Below are 24,348 nucleotides of genomic sequence, written 5' to 3'. Positions count from 1 at the left end.
ACAAGCTGATAAAGGATTCACTAACGGTCACATTGTAGAGTCAGTAAAACTTTGCTGTGTACACCACAAAGCTATTTGTGTGTAAATTATGAACTGTGACAATACACCAGTACAACATGACACCTATTTGATCATTATACATTGCGCTCTAGTGGATTTTCTACCACAAAACTGAGTGTAGAATATTGGCCTGCAAAAATATCAAGTCAGGACAGCGTCTGCAGCTGTATTGTCAAGGTGGGTACATTGGTAGGTCAAGATATCAGTGCTGCACTGCACTGTGCGATGGAGAAAGGGCAAGAATGTGCCATACTTAACAATTCCTGTCATTTCCCTGCGCTGGCACACAATGCTCTGGCTAGCATGCGCTGGCACACAATGCTCTGGCTAACACCAATGCAGGCGCCCTTGCCCCATGGTGCAAGGGTGCCTGTGTGTTGAGCAGGTTCTTTTTGTACAGGAAGGGACTCTTCCTGCACAAAAACATTCTCCTGAGGTATTTTCCTCTTTGTATGTGTGCTGTGGTGTACAGCACACATTAAAGATGAAGCAACAGGGAGATATACAGATATTTCTTCTTCTTACGCCTCACCTGGGAAGGCATAGCAGTTCTGATATATTCCCAGGTCTACTAGTATTGGTAAATCTGCAAATGCTTCAGATTACATGGGGGGATACTTAGGAACAACCACACATCCACCCATGGAAACCCTTCCAAGGGCAGAGTAATGCAATGCATCAATTTGAGATGCATCACTTTCGATTTATCATGCCACTCCGGGCCACGCAAGGTGGCCTTGCATGGCTTGATGAATCCTCGCTATGGTTTGAGTGGCCCTTGCACCCACTTGAGTGGCGCAAGGGTGATTTAAATCCCCTTAATAGTTTTACCTCCACACCGATATGCCTTGATGATATATATGTTGTCATGATACTTAGGGGCTGATTAGGATGGCGGGGACACTGCCAACGACAGGCTGTCGGTGGCAGTCTCCCCCCATCCTATGCAGCTTTTCAACCCACCATATTTTGATGGCGGGCGGGGTGCAGGCAGGCAGAAGGCCCAACTGCCATGCATCCGACAGGCTCCTTGATGCCACCGGTTGTTGGAGGGCCTCCCAATCCCTAAAATGGTGGTGTTGCCTACCAGGCACCGCCGTAGGGATTAGGATGGTCCCTCCCCACCAGCCTTTCCATGACAGTTCATCCATGGCTGGAAAGGCTGGATGGGATGGACATTGGGGGCCTGTAGCGAGCCTCCCTACACCCCAGGCCCTTTTCTTTGGGTGTGGGGGGTCACCTATGGTGCCCCCCAATAGATCACTGTACCATGTGACTGGCACTGCATGGTGCCTGTCATGTAGTACAGGGATGGGTTACACATGAGTCCGTCCGCCATCCTAATCAGGCCCATAGAGGTGAAGTTAAGAATAGTAAATCTAAATACACACATATATGCCTACCTTGACGATATAGTGCTATCCAATATTCTGCACTTGATATTGTTGCAGAACGATAATTTGTCACTCTTTATTGTGAGATACAACTATCCCAGTCCTGTAAGTCTCAGGGGGTCCCTTGTCTCCCCATTAGATATTCCTTGGTGTTGAGCTCAGGCCTAAGGAGGATGATGTAGACTTTGGGGATGAAGATACAGCCCAGCAGTCCAGCACTGGAAGTCAGGATGGCAAAGATCTCCACAGCCACCATGTACCTGCCCTTGGTGCTCAGGTATGCTGGGATGAAGGAGACCCAGACGCTACAGAACACCAGCATGCTGAAGGTGATAAACTGGGCCTCGTTGAAAGTAGCCGGTAACTTTCTTGCTATGGAGGCAACAACAAAACTCAGAAGAGCTAAGAATCCCATATAACCAACCGCAGCGTAGAAGGCAACAACAGAACCCTCGTTGCACTGTAAGATCATCTTCCCAGTTTCTGATCTGGTGTCAATGTCTGGGAATGGGGCAGAGAGGAAGAGCCACACAGTACAGATCACCACCTCCCCCAGTGAGCAGAAGGGCACCAAAAAGCTGGAAACTCGTGGGTCCACAAACTTTCGGAGCTTGCTGCCCGGCTTTGTGGCATTGAAGGCAATGATCACTGTGATAGTTTTTGCTAAAACTGAAGAAACAGCTATAGTGAAAATGATTCCAAAGGCCGTTTGCCGGAGGAGACAGGAAGTCTTTGAAGGATGTCCAATGAACAGAAGACAGCAGAGGAAGGACAGCAGGAGGGAGATGAGGAGGATGTAGCTAAGATCCCTGTTATTGGCTTTAACCAGAGGTGTGTTCCTGTATTTGATAAAGACTCCCAGCACTCCAGCAGTGAAGAGGGAAAATAAACTTGTAATGGAGGTTAAGGCTACTCCTAGTTGATCCCCATAGGCCAGGAACTCTACCACCCGTAGAATGCAGGCATCTCTCTTCTGATTGGACCACTGGTCTTCAGGGCATGCTAAGCAGTTTGCCATATCTGCAGGAAAAGAAAATTGTTCAGTATTACAGTAGATGCTTTCAAGTAGGGAGAGATGAGTGGAATGTGACAAAGTAGGGTCATTCTGTGTACCTGTGAGCGGGTGTACTGTCTGTGGAACATGCACACTGGGCCTTGCAAGTCATTAGTAAACAAGCATATTGACCCGGCATCTCCATTGAGGTGTCAAGAAGGACACACATAGGAGCAGCTGTCAGCTTGCAGGAGTCACCCCACAGAGCTTGAGTGTCCTATAAAATCCCTCACAAACCTAGGAGCAGTAGCAGAATATTTTTCAAGTGATTGGCTGTAGGGTGTGGATTCACTCATCCTGTCCACATTCATGTATGTATTAGTCTGCAATGGGTCATGCACATAGGCAACAGGAAGATGCTCCTGTTCACAGAGGCATGTCCGGAGCCAATAAAAGAATATCTTTAGAGAAGGGATCATCTAGCAGCACCTGTAATGTCAGAGTCTTGCCCCTACTTGGAAAAAGACTCCTTATTGTATGTACCCTGGTGCTGCTGGGTTGGAAATGCAGCCCCTTAGGCTACATTATGTGAATTGCTCAATGTTTTAATCCAATCTCCTGATTTTACATAATCCTCATTCACATCAAGGCCCCTCCTCTGCAGTGTGGACACGATCTTGACGTCCCAACACCTCTACGCACAGCTCTTTTGTTCTCTAATTAAGGTTTCCTCTGTCAGATTTTGAACTAGAAATAGATAAATATCATACTGTAAACAACAAAACAATATTTAGACTGTGAGGAAATGTACACATGCAATCCATAGATTTTTTGCGAGAATATTTTCTTCTCAGACACAAGTGGACTTTCTAAACCTTAGCAGGATTGTAATTTGACTGACTTGTCTTATTCTTATTTATCTTCTGTTGCTGTCAGACCTCTTGCACTGGTCCTAAGTCAGTGGTACGTCTTCGGCGAATGTTACAGAGAGGTGGGAATCTTCCTTAGCTGGGCTGCTTTGACCTCATATCGGGAGTCCACTACTCTCGTGTAGACCCTGATTGCAGGTGTGAGTCTAACTTCCGATCCTGGAATGATGAGTTGTGGGATAATTATCACACCCTCAAAGTTTTCCTCTGATACATTCTTACATAAGCAATCAATAATGCCATTTTGTTCTTTCTATGTGTGCTGCAGGATGCAAAAGCTAAGGAGAAATACAAGTATTTCTCCTCGTTGCGCCATTCTAATGCCAGCTGCTGCATGGCGCCGCCTCCATGTAAATCTGGGGCAACGTCAAAAAAAGATGGGTGTTGCGGTGGAACACCCACAGCAACACCCATTGCACACCCCTTTCATGCAGATACCTTCATAAAAGGGCACCATATTTACAATGCCAAAACTTAACAGCACTTTATAAATCTGATGCAGGGCAATGCACCACTAGAACATTGGTAAAAGTGACATTGCAGTGGCACAATCCCCTTGTAAATATTCCCCATGGTTGCTTGATCAAATCTAATTTGAATCAGTCCTATTAAGTATTTTCCAGAATAAAAAGTGCTGCTTTTTTGAGAAAGCGGTACAAAAGGGGGTGGTGATGGACAGACCATCAGAACCAATCAAACACTCACACCCAGCCAACAGATCTGGGTTTGATCCATCACCGTTCTCTAGCCCACTCTGCCACCCCAGTTCAGACATGGCCATATGCAAATCAGTCTGACCCTGTGCCTCATAGGAACAGTCCAGCCCAAACTGCCAAGTCATGTCTTCCCTGGAACGGAAACAAGCTTCCTAGGACCGGTTTCTGGCATTTCAGCTGTCTTCAGCCAGATTTGCTTGAATCCAGTGGCAAAGTGAGCAAGGGACTCAACATCTGAGCATACCCTGCCAACTTATGGCGAACAAAGCGGTACAAAAGGGGGTGGTGATGGACGGAGAATCACAACCAATGAGACACTCACACCCTGTCAACAGATCTGGGTTTGATTCATCACCGTTCTCTAACTCACTCTGCCACCCCAGTTCAGACATGGCCATATGCAAATCAGTCTGACCCTGTGCCTCATGGGAACAGTCCAGCCCGAACTACCAAGCCATGTCTTCCCTGGACCGGAAACAAGCTTCCTAGGACCGGTTTCTGGCATTTCAGCCGTCTTCAGCCAGGCTTGCTTGAATCCAGTGGCAAAGTGAGCAAGGGACTCAACGTCTGAGCATACCCTGCCAACTTATGGCGAACAAAGCGGTACAGAAGGGGGTGGTGATGGATGGAGCATCAGAACCAATCAAACACTCACACCCAGTCAACAGATCTGGGTTTGATCCATCACTGTTCTCTAACCCACTCTGCCACCCCAGTTCAGACATGGCCATATGCAAATCAGTCTGACCCTGTGTCTCATGGGAACAGTCCAGCCCAAACTGCCAAGCCATGTCTTTCCCAGGACCAGAAACAAGCTTCCTAGGACCGGTTTCTGGCATTTCAGCCGTCTTCAGCCAGGCTTGCTTGAATTCAGTGGCAAAGTGAGCAAGGGACTCAATGTCTGAGCATACCCTGCCAACTTATGGTGAACAAAGCAGTACAAAAGGGGGTGGTGATGGACGGAGCATCAGAACCAATCCAACACTCACTCCCAGTAAACAGATCTGGGTTTGATCCATCACCATTCTCTAGCCCACTCTGCCACCTAGTTCAGACATAGCCATATATACAAATCAGTCTGACCCTGTGCCTCATGAGAACTGTCCAGCCCGAACTGCCAAGCCATGTCTTCCCTGGACCGGAAACAAGCTTCCTAGGACTGGTTTCTGGCATTTCAGCCGTCTTCAGCCAGGCTTGCTTGTACCGCTTTTTGGAGGAAGCATATGTTATCCTAGTCGAATTAGAACCAATTCTTCCCATAATGTTTGAATGCCATAGTGCAGAAGATCGTGGATTGACACATGTTGTGAGTTGACTGTCCCTTTGCCACACAGGTGGGATACTCTGTTCTGACTGGTGCACACAAAAGCTTTTCTTCAGAAGGGGGTGCTTGAGGCATTTTCTGAATTTATTCTTCTAATGGTGATATGGTTTACTGGGTGAGCAGTCTATATATCGACTTTTTAATATCGAGGGACATAAATATCGAGTCAAAAATATCGAATGTCCAAAATATCGAAATAGCTAATATCGATGTGAAAAATATCGTTATTTTTTTTTTACTTATATGTCGATGTAAGTAATATCGTTCGTAATAATATCGACATGTGAAAATATCGTTATTGTGTGTTTAGTAAATATTTTGAAGTTGTTTGTATAAATATTTAAAATGTATATAATATGAGAAATATTTATATTGTTTTAGGGGCGGGATGTTGGGTTATAGGGGATAAGGGTGGGGAGTGTTTTAAAAAAGTTAATATTTTTTTTTAATATATTGTAAAATTTAATTATTAAATTTAATTTAAAATGTGAAATGTATATTTAATTTTAGGAGCGGGATGTTGGTTTATAGGGGATAAGGGTGGGAAGTGTATTAAAAATGTTTATATATTGTTTGAATTTGTTGAAAAATTAGTTAAAAATTGTAAATTAAATTTAGAATTTTAAAAAAAATTTTAGGAGCGGGATGTTGGTTTATAGGGGATAAGGGTGGGAAGTGTATTAAAAATGTTTATATATTGTTAGAATTATTTTAAAAATTATTTAGAAATTGTAAATTAAATTTAGAATTTAAAAAAAAAATTTAGGAGCGGGATGTTGGTTTATAGGGGATAAGGGTGGGAAGTGTTTTAAAATATTTTATATATTTGTAAATTTTAAAAAATACATTTCTAGAAATTCTAAATTATATTTTGAAATTTTAAAAAAAATTTAGGAGCGGGATGTTGGTTTATCGGGGATAAGGGTGGGAAGTGTATTAAAAATGTTTATATATTGTTAGAATTTTTTTGAAATTTATTTAGAAATTGTAAATTAAATTTAGAATTTTAGAAATAATTTTAGGAGCGGGATGTTGGTTTATAGGGGATAAGGGTGGGAAGTGTTTTACAAATGTTTATATATTATTTAATTTAAAAAAAAAACATTAATTTAGAAATTGTAAATTAAATTTTGAATTTTAAATAAAATTTTAGGAGCGGGATGTTGGTTTATAGGGGATAAGGGTGGGATTTTTTAATTTTTTTTTTATATATTTGTTAATTAATTTTTTTTAAAAATTTATAAATATGAAATAAATTTTCGATTTTTACAAATATATTTCGCTGCGGGATGTTGGTTGATAGGGGATAAGGGTGGGAAGTGTTGTAAAAATGTTTATATATCTGTTAATTTTTAAAAAAATTAATTTAGAAATTGTAATTTTTTTTTAGAATGTTACTAATAATTGTAGGAGCGGAATGTTGGGTTATAGGGGATAAGGGTGGGAAGTTAATTTAACATGTTTATATATTGTTAATTTATAAAATATTAATATTTAGAAATTTTAAATTTATTTTTGAATTTAACTAATCCCATAATTAAATATAGATTTCAGTCAGAGTATTAAATTAATTAAGTTCACTGTCCAGCACTTATTTTAATTTAATATAGAATGGAGTGGGAATAGTAAATTAATTTAGTTCAGTGTCCAGCACATACTGTAATTAAATATAGGTTGGAGTGAGAATAGGAAATTCATTAAGTTAAGTGTCCAGCACTTATTTGAATTTAATATAGACTGGAGTGGGAATAGTAAATTAATTTAGTTCGGTGTCCAGCACCTACCCTAATTTAATATAGGTTGGAGTGAGAATAGTAAATTAATTAAGTTCAGTGTGCAGCACTTATCTTAATTAAATATAGATTGGAGTGGGAATAGTAAATGTATTCAGTTCATTGTCCAGCACCTACTGTAATTTAATATAGTTTTTATTGAGAATAGTAAATTAATAAGTTCAGTGTCCAGCACTTATCTTAATTAAATGTAGATTGGAGTGGGAATATTATATTAATTTAGTTCAGTGTCCAGCACATACTCTAATTAAATATAGGTTGGAGTGAGAATAGTAAATTAATTAAGTTCACTGTCCAGCACTTATTTTAATTTAATATAGACTGGAGTGGGAATAGTTAATTAATTTAGTTCAGTGTCCAGCACCTACCCTAATTTAATATAGGTTGGAGTGAGAATAGTAAATTAATTTAGTTCAGTGTCCAGCACTTATCTTAATTAAATATAGAGTGGAGTGGGAATAGTAAATTAATTAAGTTCATTGTCCAGCACCTACTGTAATTTAATATAGTTGGGAGTGAGAATAGTAAATTAATTAAGTTCAGTGTCCAGCACTTATCTTACTAAAATATAGATTGGAGTGGGAATAGTAAATTAATTCAGTTCAGTGTCCAGCACATACTCTAATTAAATATAGGTTGGAGTGAGAATAGTAAATTAATTAAGTTCAGTGTCCAGCACTTATTTTAATTTAATATAGACTGGAGTGGGAATAGTAAATTAATTTAGTTCAGTGTCCAGCACCTACCCTAATTTAATATAGGTTGGAGTGAGAATAGTAAATTAATTAAGTTCACTGTCCAGCACTTATTTTAATTTAATATAGACTGGAGTGGGAATAGTAATTTAATTTAGTTCAGTGTCCAGCACCTACCCTAATTTAATATAGGTTGGAGTGAGAATAGTAAATTAATTAAGTTCAGTGTCCAGCACTTATCTTAATTAAATATAGAGTGGAGTGGGAATAGTAAGTTAATTAAGTTCATTGTCCAGCACCTACTGTAATTTAATATAGTTGGGAGTGAGAATAGTAAATTAATTAAGTTCAGTGTCCAGCACTTATCTTACTAAAATATTGATTGGAGTGGGAATAGTACATTAATTCAGTTCAGTGTCCAGCACATACTCTAATTAAATATAGGTTGGAGTGAGAATAGTAAATTAATTAAGTTCAGTGTCCAGCACTTATTTTAATTTAATATAGACTGGAGTGGGAATAGTAAATTAATTTAGTTCAGTGTCCAGCACCTACCCTAATTTAATATAGGTTGGAGTGAGAATAGTAAATTAATTAAGTTCACTGTCCAGCACTTATTTTAATTTAATATAGACTGGAGTGGGAATAGTAAATTAATTTAGTTCAGTGTCCAGCACCTATCCTAATTTAATATAGGTTGGAGTGAGAATAGTAAATTAATTAAGTTCAGTGTCCAGCACTTATCTTAATTAAATATAGAGTGGAGTGGGAATAGTAAATTAATTAAGTTCATTGTCCAGCACCTACTGTAATTTAATATAGTTGGGAGTGAGAATAGTAAATTAATTAAGTTCAGTGTCCAGCACTTATCTTACTAAAATATTGATTGGAGTGGGAATAGTAAATTAATTCAGTTCAGTGTCCAGCACATACTCTAATTAAATATAGGTTGGAGTGAGAATAGTAAATTAATTAAGTTCAGTGTCCAGCACTTATTTTAATTTAATATAGACTGGAGTGGAAATAGTAAATTAATTTAGTTCAGTGTCCAGCACCTACCCTAATTTAATATAGGTTGGAGTGAGAATAGTAAATTAATTAAGTTCAGTGTCCAGCACTTATCTTAATTAAATATAGAGTGGAGTGGGAATAGTAAATTAATTACGTTCATTGTCCAGCACCTACTGTAATTTAATATAGTTGGGAGTGAGAATAGTAAATTAATTAAGTTCAGTGTCCAGCACTTATTTTACTAAAATATAGATTGGAGTGGGAATAGTAAATTATTTCAGTTCAGTGTCCAGCACATACTCTAATTAAATATAGGTTGGAGTGAGAATAGTAAATTAATTAAGTTCAGTGTCCAGCACTTATTTTAATTTAATATAGACTGGAGTGTGAATAGTAAATTAATTTAGTTCAGTGTCCAGCACATACTGCCAACTCAGTCAATTGTGGTGTACCAGAAACTCACCTCAGAACCCAGAACCCAGTCTCTGGCTAGTATTAGTGTCCCATTCGTTATCCGAGATTAGGCTCAGAAATCACAATGAAAAGACAACACAGAACTAGCGACTCAGTATCCTCTCAGGAATGGTGGGAATCCGAAATACCTGTCCGTATATTATTCTCACATCAGTCCACAAGAAGAATCAACAGAGACACGGGGAAAATAAAAAGAGTTTATTTTTATAGACCACGTGTCCTAAAATGCAGTAGGTTGGCTAATACAAGCAGACAAATGATTAAAATCAAAACCATCAGCTTCCTTACAATACCATAGAATATAAAAGGGGTGATCATATTATAATGACAGTGGATAATATCACCTTCCCTTTACTAAGAAGCTAATATTATTATTATGCTAATAGAAGGTCTCTTAGGCTTCAATAGGGGACCCCATACCTCAAAGATCAGCTTAGTGAAATCACATCACAGGAGCATCAGGAGTCTTCTCGCAGGAAGGCTCGTCTTCGGTCTGAATATTAAACATGATGTCTGCAATATTAAAAGCACCAACTTTCAGGTATTCGCAGCTGCCTGTGTGTTATGGCTAAATAGTGGGTCGATCAACCTAGAGTGGAAAACATGCTTTGTCTAACGACCCAGACTGTTTTGTCACGCCATGTACAGACCAAGGTCCCTGCGCAGAGCTCGGGATGGTAACAACAGATTGCTTCCGTGTGAGGCAAAGCTCGAGTCAGCAGTTCATTTAAGCAATAACATGTAAACGCAGTGTCGTGCGCAAAAGCGGCAAGATGGATTTCTAACATCTAACGCGGTTATGCTAACTTCACAATGTATGTACGTATTAAGGGAGTCCTCACTACATGCCCCCTTGATGGAAGCACTATACAGTAGGCAAGAAAAAAGAGAATGCAAAGTTCAGTTTCGACAGAGCAGAACAAGGTGTATTCAATTAATAAACAATTTATAGTTCAGGCAAAAGCCGAAAACATGAAAATCGAAAAGGGGAGAAAAAAACCACAAACATGTGATGGGAAAAATTAAAAATTGTTTATGTGGACAGCAGTCCAAAGGCACGGGAGAAAAAACATAGAGGACCACAGTTTACTCAATCCATGAACGTATATGCAGCATACGTGGCCACTGCTTCCAACAAGAAATCGTTTGCAGAGCCATGAAAAGTTTCAGCCATCCAATTAATCAAAGAAAAGGAACATACATGTTCTTCAATGAGCGGAGCCTCTAGCACAATCAGAGGGCAACCCAATTGTTCCTCCAGATAGCTCATATTCAAGAAATTATAGGCTGCTCTTGCGATGTCCCAATTACCCAGGATACCATGCGCCGCACCACAGGCCATAATCCGAACACCAGAACAGGCAAACTCGTGAGACACTAAGGGCCTCATCAGTCGATCATAATCCGGCACCGGAGACACCGTGTTGGTTAAGCACAAATCCAAAGGCCATTCAAAGGGACAATCTAGGCAGTGAAAGACTGGCTGTACGCAGGTGAAGTAGGAATACCGGAAGGATAATCCATACGCCAGGCTCAAAGTCGCCAATGGTAGCGTACCATAATATTCAAGCATCCTGTCACGGAGAAGATGCAGACGGGACAGGTTGTCGTGTGGCACAGAAAGAGCAGCCATTTCGCAGTATGAAAAGTAAAAGCAGCACTCCTGCCACAAGCGCCAGAATCAGCGGGACACCTCCAAAGATGCTCGAGAAAATAGAGTGAAAAAATGCCGCAATCACACCACAAATAGTTTGGAAAGAGGTCACGAGGCCCGAGCCCACAAGCTTAAAAAAATGAGCTAGGCCAGTCGTGGACGAGGAATTGAAAATTGTTTGGATCAAAGCACCAAAATGTAGGGGGAGGTCAGTATTCAAAAGCGCCTGTACCTCAGTACGCGTATTTGCAACGTGAAGGACAAATGTTTCACCGGAGGAAGTCAATGGCACCTCCTTTTTGGACAATAGCGCCTTTATTCTGCTCATTTTGTTGAACTCTGCTTTCAAGGTTGGAATCTAAGGCCAGATGGAAACATCCAGCAGCCCATGCGGGGGTGGAAATAGAACATTATTGCAGCAGACAAGTCTCTGCGATACAGTCACTATGTAAGGGATTCCCACTAACATCCCGCAGCAAGCTTCATTGTTCAGAATTAAATAACTACCGTTTGCAAGCAGCGTGAAAGATGGCGTAATCACTGGCACTGGGATACCTTTCATGACGCAGGCCAAATTTGGAGTTTGTACATTGTATGCACTGTGTAATTGAATGTGTCTATATACTACAGAATGATCAGGTGTCGTTGTACATTCTTCACCTGTCAGAGAAACCTCAGTACCGTCCCTTGTACATCTATACATAAAAGGGAGGGACCAAACATCATGTATGAAAGCGGTGCCCAGCTGTTCATATCTACCCAGAGCATAGTTTTTTATACAGGACGTAAACTTGAAAAGCGCGAATGGGAGAGTGATCAACCCATGTAATAACCACACGCCTGTATCCAATTCCGCTACAGAGAAAGGTAAAGGTTCAAATTTTTCAATATGTAACAATGAATATGTAGCATCTTTCATGGACATTAATTGCTGTTTTTCAGTAAGGTTAAAGGGAAGCAATAAAGATGTTGTATTAAAATAGTCCCAGGGGACCTTCCCTGCCTTTAACGTTTGTAATGTCCATGTTATTGGTTGTTTTCTGTATGTTGCCTTTCTATTGGATGGTTTGATTTTTTTTGTTAATTGGTTTCCTTTTATAGAAAATGCTAAGTAAGAGTATATTTAGTTTTAAAGGAGGAGAGTTTTAAATCATTATATATAAAAAGATTGTTTATAATGTGTAGTGAATGTTTTTTAAATGTGTTCGAAATGCCAATGTGATAATTATTTCAGTGTTTTTTTATTATGTTGTTAAATATTGAGATCGCTATAAATGTTATGTTTATGTTTAAGTAGAATCTCATTTGAAAAATGTATGTTTTGGGAAAATATTGTCTTTATGTTTTTTAAAATATTGGTTTTATTAGTGTTAGAATAGTCGATATTTTTTATAAAAACGATATTCTTGATGTCTATATTTTGGTTATCGATATTTGTGACATGTGTCATATTTATTTACTCATGTCGATATTTAGTATTGCGATATTAATGTGTGCGATATTTGTGTGATCGATATAATTGTATTACGATATTGTAGTGTCGATATTAGTGTAGTTTTTTAAATAAGTATACAATGTCGATATTTTTGATGTCGATATATTTGATGCGATATTTGTGTAGTTCGATAATGTGTCTGTCGATAATATGTCAGAGATCCGGTTTACTGAAGTAGCATGGAACAAGTCACGTGTAAACTAAAGAGGAAGGGGGCCAGATTCACAACCTGACCTGATGTCTAAGTTTAGACATGAAGTCTATCTTTAGACCTGACATCAAAGGTTAGAACTCAATTCTACGTTCAGACCTTAAGTCTAAGTTTACATCTGAATTCTAACTTAAGACCCTAAGTCTGAGGCACATATTTACAATATTTTGGCATAGGGCAGTGCCACAAGCCTTCCAGCGGTGCTTCTCTACATCAAAAGAAAAGAGCAGGAATGCACTGTATCCGCAAGATGTAGCGCATTCCTGTCCTTTCTGTCAGCGCTGGCACACACACTGCAGCCGAGTGCCAAAGCATGCACCCTTTCACAATTGTGCAAGGATGTCTGTGTTGTTGGCATGAATATTTTTGGGCACGAAGGGACATCATAGGGGACATTTCCCTCGTTCTAGGTATACTTCGGATTGCAGCACACATAGAAAGAGGGAAAAAGAGAATGAACACATTTCTCCTCGTTACGTCTGTTTGGGAAGGCATTAGCTTTGACACTGACCCTGATTTACGCTATTTTGTTAATCTGAGGCAGTGTCAAAACCCATGGGTGTTGCGTGGGAACACCCACAACAACACCCATGGAATGTCCCTTTCAGGCAGAGTAAGTCATTGCCTTAATGCATATTGACATGGCCATGAAAAGCCACACAGAGTGGCTTTGCTTGTCCTTGTAGCTATAGGCCGGCACACTGCGCCTCCGTAGTATCACAAAAGTGAAGCTCAGTAAATGTGCCACAGGGGCATTGTAAATATGCCCCTAAGTTTAGATCTCAAGTTTTTCTTTAGACCTGAAGTTTAATACAGCCGGACCACATATGCGAAGAGGTCTTTGATTGCCATTTAATATGTTCCATACATGACTTTCCAGTAACATGTCTGCACCTTTGATCTGTAAATTGAATACCTGTGCCCTGAGTGTGCACAGTAGCATACTGTGCTGCAGACACTAACATCTGTGCTCTCAGTGTACAATGCACTGTACTGTTCTATGCCTGAGTGTCTACAGTAGTGTAGAGTTCTGCAGAAACTGAGATATGTGGCCTGAGTGAGTAAGATATTTTACTGTACTGAAGAAACCGAGGTATGAGCCCTGAGTGTGCAAGGTACTGTACCGCACTGCAGAAAATTAGGTCCGTGCCCTGAGTGTGTGCGGTAAAAAAGGGGTACCATCCTGGATATCCTGGGGCAAAGAATTTGTGCAGGTCATACTCTTCCTCCATCTTCCTTCTTCAAGCATGATGCTCCCATTTAAATAAAGAGAAGGGCACTCAAGGGGCCTAATTCATAAACTGCACATTGTAGTACATAACATAGTACTACTGTAGTACTCCTTTTTTCCTACTTATTGCAGGTCAAAAACCTATGGTTCAAAATCTCCACCCCCAACTGTTGTATATTTTACATGCATGTGTTTCCTACTAAGGGCCCAATTATGATGCAGGCTGAAACAACTCCAACCATTGGTTGGAGCCCTTCAGATCGCATCATAATCGGCTGGTTGGATTCCTTGCCGACCGACCCATTTTGATGGGGTCGGTCGGAAGGGAATTCAAATCGGATTTCCGAATGGCCTCCGATAGACTCGGAGAGCCCGTTTGCCATTCGGAAGCCTTCGGTAATCCCTCGGCCGGCTCTTTACAGACGAGGGATTACGATGGCTGATAACCACAGCCTTTCTGTGCCGGCCTTTTGGACACAGAAAGGCTTTGGGAATCTGTCTTTGGGGGCCCCCAGCAGGGCCCCCATGGGTGCAAGGCCATCGAATGGCAGCTTAGGGGGCACTTAAGGGGCCCCCATGTTGACCCCTGCACCTCAAAGTGCTTGCCACGGGGTTATGAACTGCACCTCTGCTCTTTGCAATGAAAGCATGAATTCCGTTCGGAATGCATGTTCCCATTGTAAAGAATAGCATTGAGACCGACCCTACTTGTGGAACCGGAACCGAAGACAGGAGGTCATTCGGTTCCAGTTCCCAACCGATGTAGGATGGACTCCAGCCTGTCCGACATCGGAATTGGGCCCTTAGTAATTAATGTAATAGGGAATCTGGGAGTGGTGCAAAAATAGGGAATAACTGCAGGTAAATGGAAGTAGTTTAGGGAGTAGCAAGGAGGGGTAAAGGATGAGGTAAGGAGTAGTTTATTAATGAACATGCTAATAACAGCAACCACCCACAAATAAATAAGACCATTGTTAGTCACAAATTACATGTCTATGGTTACTACTGCACTAAAGGTGACAAAACAGTAGCAAATGGGGGCATTGCTAAGATGGCGGTCAGGAAGGAGGTATTTTGAGGAGCTCCGTTCATGGCCTGGCCCATCATCCTGTATATACAAGCTCCCCTCCACAATGTGCCCCCAGAGTGGCTGGCATCTGTAAGCACAGTGGAGGGGGCCGCTGAAACGAGCAAAAGCAGGATCCAACATAGCCAGGAGAGATGCCAAGACAAAAGGGGGTGACCAATGTACAAAGTGTGGGGGCCCCGCTGGGTGCCTGTGCCACTTAGAGAATCCTGATTGGTCTAGCGGGACAGTGGATGCTGGGGGGACCCTGAGATTTGGGGCTTTGACTGAGCGTACAGTACAATGACATCCAGGTGGCTTGAGGGCCTGTGGGGCCCTGGATTTGATGCAGACAATAGGAGGAATAGTTGGGGCTAGCTGGATCCCAGTAGACTCTGGGAAGTCAGGGAAGGTCCCCCACTGTAGTGCGACCAGCTGAAGAATGACCCCAAGAGAGGTTGACAAGAAACGATGACCATAAAGAGGCACCTCTGAGCACTGCGACGAGGCCCGCTCAGGTGGTGTCTACATGGGGGTACTGAGGGACCTGGTGGGAGTACAGAGCAGCCCCCTGCAACATACGTATCCCTCTTGGCTGTGAGCAGGAGGTGAGATGCAAAAGAGGGGAGACACTGGGTATCATGAGAGCTGGAGATGAGGCTGACCCAGTGACGGGCTGTGGAGCTAAGAGGTAGGTGGAGGGTGCTAGTGCCTATGGGAGGGGATGTGAGTTGACTCCTGCTGGGGCGTGCACTGTAAACATTGCAGCTACATGGTTGGCCCCAATGGGGGTCAAGAAGGGAGGCCCTGGTGGGGGCAGAAGACCCACACTTCCCTTGTGGAAGGTGGCCCTAAAGACGGAGTCTGACCAGACATCAGACCACACACTGCAACCCACCCTGAATGATGGAGGACCAAGGGGTGCCCCCCGAGACCTAGGGAGGATGTCCCCCACAGCCAAGGAATATGGGTCCCATGTCAGACCCTCCAAGACTCCCATATAGCAGGAATGGATGTAGTCCACCTGAGAATGGACTAAAGAATCACACAGTCAGTATCCAGTAATTAAGGACAAAAAGCTAGCCCCAGAAAACAAGAAAAATGTATTAGCCTTGGATCTTGGTCTCCTGAGGACAGACAACAAGAAACTGGTGGAGAGAGTGGATGGAACAAAGCAAATCCGGGGAGATCTGGGGTCCCGGGTTAGGGGCAGCAATGTGGAATTCCAGGCCCTTCTACAAAGAGTTGCCCAACTTTAGGAAAATGTCGAAGACGCAGAAGAGTGTTCAAGACGGACCAATGTGAGAATAGTGGAAGTCCCAGAGTTAAAGGAGGGGCCAATCATGTCTCTGTTTCTGGAGGACTGGCTCCCCAGGGAGGTTCTCAAAGGCAAATCATCTAAAATGCTGATGACTAAACAATCACAAACCACCTCAACCGATAGTGGCATTGCCGTGCAACTTCCACGACAGGGACCATATCCTGCAGGTGTCACGGACACACAGACCCTGTATCCCAACTATGCCAATGCCATACAAAAACAAAGAAATAATTTCTGTGGGGTAAAGCAACACCTCCACACAACCTTGAATACAACTTTTCCACACGACTGGGGATGCCTGGGAGTGGGTTTGCTACCCCCTCCTGGATTGAGGCAAACAATCTACTATTCAAAAGTGGAGGAGGCAGAAACAGAGGCAGAGAATACTGGAGGGGGCAGTGCTGGCTCCAATAAGATCCCAGGCAAAGGGCGGAACGTGTCAAGGTAGTTGCAGACATCCAGAGCTGTAGATTTTGGGTGTCAAGCAACAAAAAGGAGGCCTTGATGAAGAACTCAGAAGAAAATGAAAGCTACTAGGGGTGCTTAAGGGAATGCTCAGGAGAAACTGACAGGCCAGTAGTCACTCCAATGAGAGTGTACACAATATTTTGAAGTTAGCGATGGCTCATACAGGCCGATGGGAGACTGTTGAGTGGCCTACGACTTATTCCAGATGCTGGGCTGGATAGACAAGAAGGGTGACTACAGCAAGGGTGACAAGAAGGGTGACTACAGCTTGCCTGGTACCTCTATAGTTCTGGAGTTAGATTCCTGAGAGCAAACTTGTAATTCAAAAATGCAATGTTGTTATTGTTGTTGGGGGGCTACAGATACCTCGGGCATTGGGAGCGCGGGACATTTTGAAACCTCAGTGTGAGGCGTTTGGGTGGGGGCCATTCAGGGGATGATTAGAGGCACACTGAGATACCTACAAAATAGTCACATATTGCCGAACACACCAGAGTCTTCCGCTTAAGGTGTTATCCTGTAACATAAGTTGGCTGTGATGTGAATGGAAGTGGGGGTAATGTGGAAATACTTAACACAACTGAATCCAAATATTCCTCTCCAAGAGATGCATCTCACAGGAAACGCTAGTAGTATACTACACCATGGCAATACACCCCACTAGTACATGATAGATACTCACCAAGATCAAGATGGGTAGACATTCTAGTTCACTGATCCCTACCCCTCATGGTAACACACACATGGAGAGACAAGTCAGGATGCCAAGCAACAGTGAGTGGCCAGTGTAATGGACTCGCCCTCACACTGGCCACTTGGTCCTTCCAGCAGGTTTACAAACAATGGGACTAGTCAAAATGTGAGTGTAACTAGCGGAAGTGGCGGACTCGGTCCCGCTGATTGAGATTACCTAAATTTAATACATCATGGGGAAAGAGACAGAATGACAAAATCAGGCGCTCTACCAAGACCAAGTCACAGCCCACTCCTAGAGATTTTCCTGAAGACAATGGGATTGGTACACCTGTGCTGAGAGAAACATCCAGATACCCACCAAAACACCTATAACTCCAATTAGACACCTTCTACTACTCCCTTGCCATAAAACACCAAGTAGGATGATTTGGACTCCCACAGATACATTCACAGGGCACATCTAACCATTCACCACTGACAGTACTTCTGAAGACAGGCATGAAGAGATCAAGGGGGGGGGGGGTTGGAAATTGGACCCCTGGGACCTAGCAGTCTGGTAAAATAAGAAACTCATGATGGAGACTAGCCCCCAATACTTCCAGGAGAACTTGGGGACAACAGCCTAGTAGTTCACCCTGTGAGAGACATACAAGACAGTTTTAAGATGAATCCTGTCTGCACACATTATGGGCAAACACCAAGGGGCCGATTCAGATCCGGGTCGGAAGGGCACCGAATGCGATCCGGCCGGAAAAACTATGAGCCGTACGCGTGTTTTCCACCCGACTCGTACAGCTGTATGAGCGAGCAAGTGCGATGCGAGCTACCTGAAATTCACCGACCGAGTCGTTTCAGGATCCGAACCACTCCGTACGTCTCGGCTGTAAGCTAACCGTGGCGTACAATGGATGCGATTTACGACCGAGCCAGTACGATGCACGCGTAATGATTATTAATTAACAAATAAAAAAACAATTTCTTCCCTCCCTTTACCTCTATAATCCCACAATAATCACCTAAAAAACACAATTAACATAATTAATGATCAATTAATTAAATAATATTAATTTACAACTAATTATGAATTAAGTACAAATAAATTACTATGCACACTTTACACCTATATAAATGCCACAACCTGCAAACACATTTACATAAAAAAATAATAACACAATTAAGAAACTTAAATATCAATGAAGTAACTAACATTAGTTAAAAAAACATTAATTTATTATCATTTAATTACTTCCCAATCTATACCCCTATAAACCCACAACCCGCTACAGAACATAAAAATACAAAATATAATTAAATTAAATTTCATAGCTAATAAAAATGTAACTGATATAGTAAGAAAATAAAACAATGATTAACCAAATAATTATGTCACATATCTACTCTAAAACATAACTATTTAAAAACAATAATTTTAATGACTATATTTATGGATATGATATTAATGACTTCTATATTTTAAAAATTGATATTACTTACCTTCAAATCGATATTCTTGCACTTGATATTTCCATTCCATGATATTTTTCACTCGATATTATGGTGAGTCGAAATTTGTTCCTCGATATTCTATCACATCTATTCAACATCTCAACTGCTGCAATGCTCTTGTCTCAGAACTCTTGCCCCATGTGTGTTTTTGGACTCCAGTGCTCATCTATATGACTAGACATGCTTACTGACAAACAACAATGGCATTCTCATGCAATGTCTAGGTGTTAGTGCCCGACCTGAAAGAATAACAAGGGACATTGTTGTTTGCCCGTGCAAGTGGTGTTCAGACTAAGAGGCCTATTAGGATGGTGGTCGGGAAAACCACCCTGACCGCCATGGAAGCAGAAAACAACCGCCCCCACGGCACCGTAGAAAAACCGGTGGTCAAATTAGGATCATCCGCCAAACAACAACGACTGTGGCAGAACAGGGCAAAGAAAAACCACCCATAGCGGGTAGTGATTGCCAAAATCCGTCCGCGGCGGTCGGATACGCGTTGGAAAAACACCAACCCGCTGCAAGCATAGCGGAGACACCGCACGGGAAATTAGGATATCCCGACGGTCCCACGGTACGTACCGCTGTTTCCGACCACCTCGGTCACACACTGGAATGAATGGGAGAGCCAGCTGAGGAGCTGCAGCACAGCCACCGCTGTGGACGATCCGTGAAAATTATGGCGGATGAAGCAAAAAACCCACAATAAGGCTAAAAAGTGAACACAGCAAACTAGCCATGCCCCCCAAATACACAAAATACACCCCAATGACACAATCAGATGGCAAAAAGAAAAATAAATTTCCCAGGACAACACACACACCACACCTGACAGCAATACTCCATTTGGACACACCCACATAGCTGAGTATAAAACCAGCCCCTTCCCTGACCACAATCCATTGCAATACTCCAGCAGGGAAGGGACACACACACCAGCTTAAAGGAGAGGCAAATAACACAACATCACTAGCCACACCTCACACTGCACCACCACCACTCCCACACTTGCACCACTAACCCCTGCACATCACAAACCATACACATCACAACCACACCCACCACTCATACCCCTGCACCCACAACCACTTTGCACACCACACACCATGGTAACACATAAAATGCCCAAATTCACTCAGAGTGAGTTGACAGTCATGGTAAATGAGATAGTCAAAGTGGAACCACAACTGTTTGGTAGCCTGGTCCAGCAGAAACCATTAGTCACAAGGACACAAATGTGGGCAAGGATAGTCCAAAGCGTCAATGAAGTAGGGACCACCCCAAGATCCAAAAAGGAGATCATGAAGCGGTGGCGTGATCTGAAGAGGGTTGTCAAAGAGAGGAGAAGCAAGAACCGTGAGCTGGCTCAGAGGACTGGCGGTGGCCCTCCCATTCCACCAAAACCATTCACATCATGGGAGGAGAAGGTGCTTGCCATACTGCATCCAGAGAGTCTCACAGGAGTAGCCGGGGGAGTGGAGGCTGGTAAGTACAAACAAATGACTACCACCGCACTGATATGTACTGCCTTGCACAACTACAAAGCTACACCACCTAGGACAAATTCCATCCATCTGCACCATACACTCACAAAAACATGTTTCACGGATCCAACATTCACCCAAACGTAGCTACCAACATTACCATGTGGGCATGTGTACAGGCAGACAGCACTACAACTCTCACCAGGCCCCCTTGTCCCACAGCATCAGCAAGATGGACCCCTCCCCTCACCCCACTCAGAAGCAAGTGTCAGCCATTACATTACCCTCATCAAACTTACAGGTAGGTAGCCAAATTCACAGTGAGGGTATTTGTGTGTGGGAGGTCTGTAACAATACTCCCATCATGCACCCTCTCCCACACCTGAGCAAGATGGAGCACTCCCCACCCAGAAGCAGTTGGAAGCCATTGCAGTACACCAAACAAACTTACAGGTAGGTAGCCATCTTCCCTGGGAGGGTGTCTGGGGTTAGGAGGCCTGCACCCCCACTCCCACCATGCCCCCTGTCCCACACCTCAGCAGGATGGAGCCCTCCCTCCGCCCAGAAGCAGTTGGAAGCCATTGCAGTACACCAAACAAACTTACAGGTAAGTAGACATATTATACTGTCTTGTGACCCCACTGAGCAGGATGTAGGCCTCCACCATGCACACACAGATGTGTCACACAACAAAGCCAAATGTGAGCACATTACAGGTAAGTAGCCAGTATGTGCACCCACACATTCGCCACAAAAGAAATGGTGCCATATGACAAAACCAGATCTCTCATTGCACAAATATGCTCACCTACCCCATTGCCACTCACAATGTGCACACAGGTAAGCTAAGGAAACTGTGACAGCTACCAAAGTGTGCCACACCAATGGACATGTAGAAGAAGTCTGGGCACCTATTGACATGTGCATCACCATGGGGCAAGTGCAACAAGGACCATTCAAAAAATACGAAAGCATGTGTAGTGGTACAAATCAAGATATGCACATGACAGGACAACGGTATGCAGTAGATGACAATGGCCAGTCCATGTGACGCCTGCCAGGTCAGAAAAATCAACAAAGAGTCCTCAATGAAAAAAATGTTGTGCCAGTCCCTAGATGACAACAGGTCCCTGTAATCATGAATTATGCACGGGTCGCATGGTATGCCTTGACACCTCAAACCATGGACAAGTAATGCATGTACCACTGCATCTTGTCAGGAATCACAGTAGTGCACATAGTAAACAATGTGATGATCAGTCAATTTTGCAGTGTACAAAACGTGAATGATACACAGCTTACACAAAGCTTGTGGGGTTCACTACAATGACCATTTCCCATCTGATCCACAGGTGACCAAGAACTCACTGCAGAGGACTACACCAGCAACCTGCAAAGCCAGTCTTCCCCCGGTACATGGACTCTCGGAAGTTGACTCCCAGGATTCCCTGGATGATGAGCTCGAAGCCGGCCCATCTGGTGTGCCAGGGAGCAACAGGTCCCAGGACCCTATCATACCCCCACCACATCTGCGGTAATAATAACTTCACTGCAGACCCATGCTGTTATGGCCTGAGTGGCCACTGCCACCACCACCTCCACCACCACCACCACCACCAGTGCTGCCTGCAACACCCTCCCTGTCCCAGAGGATGACTACCCCACACCACCGACAGAAGTGGGAAGGGAGAGGATGTGGGTGCACACAGTGGTGAGGCAACAGGTCCGAGGCAGCAGGGTGGGTGGGAGGGGAATGGTCACCCACAGACACCCGGAGGCTGGGACCCAATCCCTGGAACACATCACCAGAGTCCTTGGCACATACTAACAGGCCCAGGGACGAACGGGCCGGTCAGACAAACTGTTGCACGAGCTCTTCCTGCTGATGAAGTCCATCAACACCAGCATGAGACAAATTGTGGACCTCTTGGGCCAGCAAGTGGCGGTACTGAGGGACAAGCCTGCACCACAACCAACACCTCCACCTCCCTCTGGTGGGCCGCAGGATGACAGTTCACCATCCTACCCAGCGCCCACAGAGAGGGGTGAGTCCTCAGACCCCACTGGACCTGAAGCAGGCCCCCCCTGCCAAACGACAAAGGGGCCGTCCTAAGAAGATCCTGGGAGTATCTGGAGGGAAAGCACCTGCCAGACACCAGTCACGGAGCCAGCCATGATGGCAACCATCTTCACCACTGCATTGACATTTTGGACTGTCCTTCCCCACACTGCCTTGTGAATGGCATCTGTCTTTTGGACTGAGTCACCACATCAATGTGGTGACTACTCGATTATCTCATTTACCATAACTGTCAACTCACTGCTCCACCACCACCTCAATGGAAATGTACACCCCCTCACTTGTCACCATTGCAAATAATATATCCTTACACACATGTTGTCGTGTCAATCAATCAAACATTTGTCTGCTCCGTCTTTATTGCAGGATGTACAGTCTTCAACATGATCACAATGTACCAGGAGTATGGGCTGTATGTAGGTAAGGAGAAGTTGAAGTCACCTAGGGAAACACAACAGAACAACATTCACTGGGCTGAGTGTGGCATCACAGACATCACACAACACCTACTATCAGGATAACCCAACATGCACACATCACAATGGGCAACAAGTGTCAACATACACGTCCTGTAGATGTTCCCAAATGACCTGTCCCAGAAACATTGCCATCCACTGCTGAGTGTACAACTGGCTGCTGTTACAATTCTCACATACCCCTTCACGACAACAGCAATATCAACAGACAATGGATATGTTGTACATTGTCATCCACCTTCAAGTGAAGTAGCAGGTGATGAGCTGTTCATGCAGGTCAACACCTTCCTCCTCTCCACTGTCCTCATCACTGGACACGGGTTGGTCTGCAGGCTGGGGCCTTGGGTCCTCACCATCATCCAGGAGCAGGGGAATCTCCTTGCAAATGGCTAGTTTGTGGAGCATGCAGCATGCCACTACAATCTGACACACCTTCCTGGGCGAGTATGCCACTGCACCTCCGGTCTTGTCCAGGCAGCGGAAACGTGACTTGAGCAGACCAAATGTACGCTCCACCACACGACGTGTCCTCCCATGTGCCTCATTGTAGCGGCCTTCAGCTGGGGTCCTGGGATTCCGCAGTGGGCTCAGCAACCAGGGACAGGTTGGAATATGCAGAGTCACCTAGGTATGACAAACACAAATATACATTGCAGTGTCGCTGAGGCAGACGGCAGCAGGTCACACACCCAGCTGCCATATGACTAGGCATACTCACCCACAATCCATGCACGCTCGGGAAGCAGATTAGCCATCAGCAGGGCCACAATGTTGTTCCGCAGGATGTAGGTGTCATGGGCAGAGCCTGGGAATTTGGCACACATGTGGGAGAAGATAATATCTGCCAGGCACACCACTTGCACATTTATGGAGTGGTAAAGTTTGCGATTCTTGCAAATGTGCTCACTTTCCTGTGGTGGCACAAGCCCAACATTGGTGCAATCAATGGCACCAACAACATTGGGGATGTGTCCAAGGGGATAGAAGTCTCCCTTCACAGCTGGCAATTCAGCACCCCTGGGGAAATGGATGTATCTGTCCTTGTATATCATCATGCTGGACAGTACATCACGCAGAACAATAATGAACATCGGTTGTGACATCCCACCAGCTCTGGCCACTGTCTCGTGGAACGATCCAGTGGCAAAAAAATGCAGGGCCGCCATCACCTTATAAGTAGGGGTGAAAGCTGTTGGATATGTCCGGTGAGGCTGCAGGTGGGACTCCAACAGATCACAAATGGTTTTTAGGGTGGCTCTATCCAGATGGC

General features: G+C 43.6%; 1 protein-coding gene across 1 annotated transcript in view; it reads right to left on the bottom strand.

Moving 5' to 3' along the window:
- Window positions 1-1,566: 1,566 nt before the first annotated feature.
- LOC146788756 (vomeronasal type-2 receptor 26-like) overlaps window positions 1,567-24,348 on the bottom strand; it is a 757,063-nt gene continuing 734,281 nt past the window's right edge. Inside the window, exon 6 of the mRNA XM_085630964.1 lies at window positions 1,567-2,474. Within this exon, the coding sequence (XP_085487090.1) occupies window positions 1,567-2,474 (908 nt within the window). The remainder of the gene's footprint in view (window positions 2,475-24,348) is intronic.

This window comes from Triturus cristatus, chromosome 10, assembly GCF_964204655.1.
Source record: "Triturus cristatus chromosome 10, aTriCri1.1, whole genome shotgun sequence".
NCBI classification, from domain to species: domain Eukaryota; kingdom Metazoa; phylum Chordata; class Amphibia; order Caudata; family Salamandridae; genus Triturus; species Triturus cristatus.
Note: the sequence above shows the minus strand (reverse complement) of the source record. Positions and strands in the feature narration are given on the sequence as shown.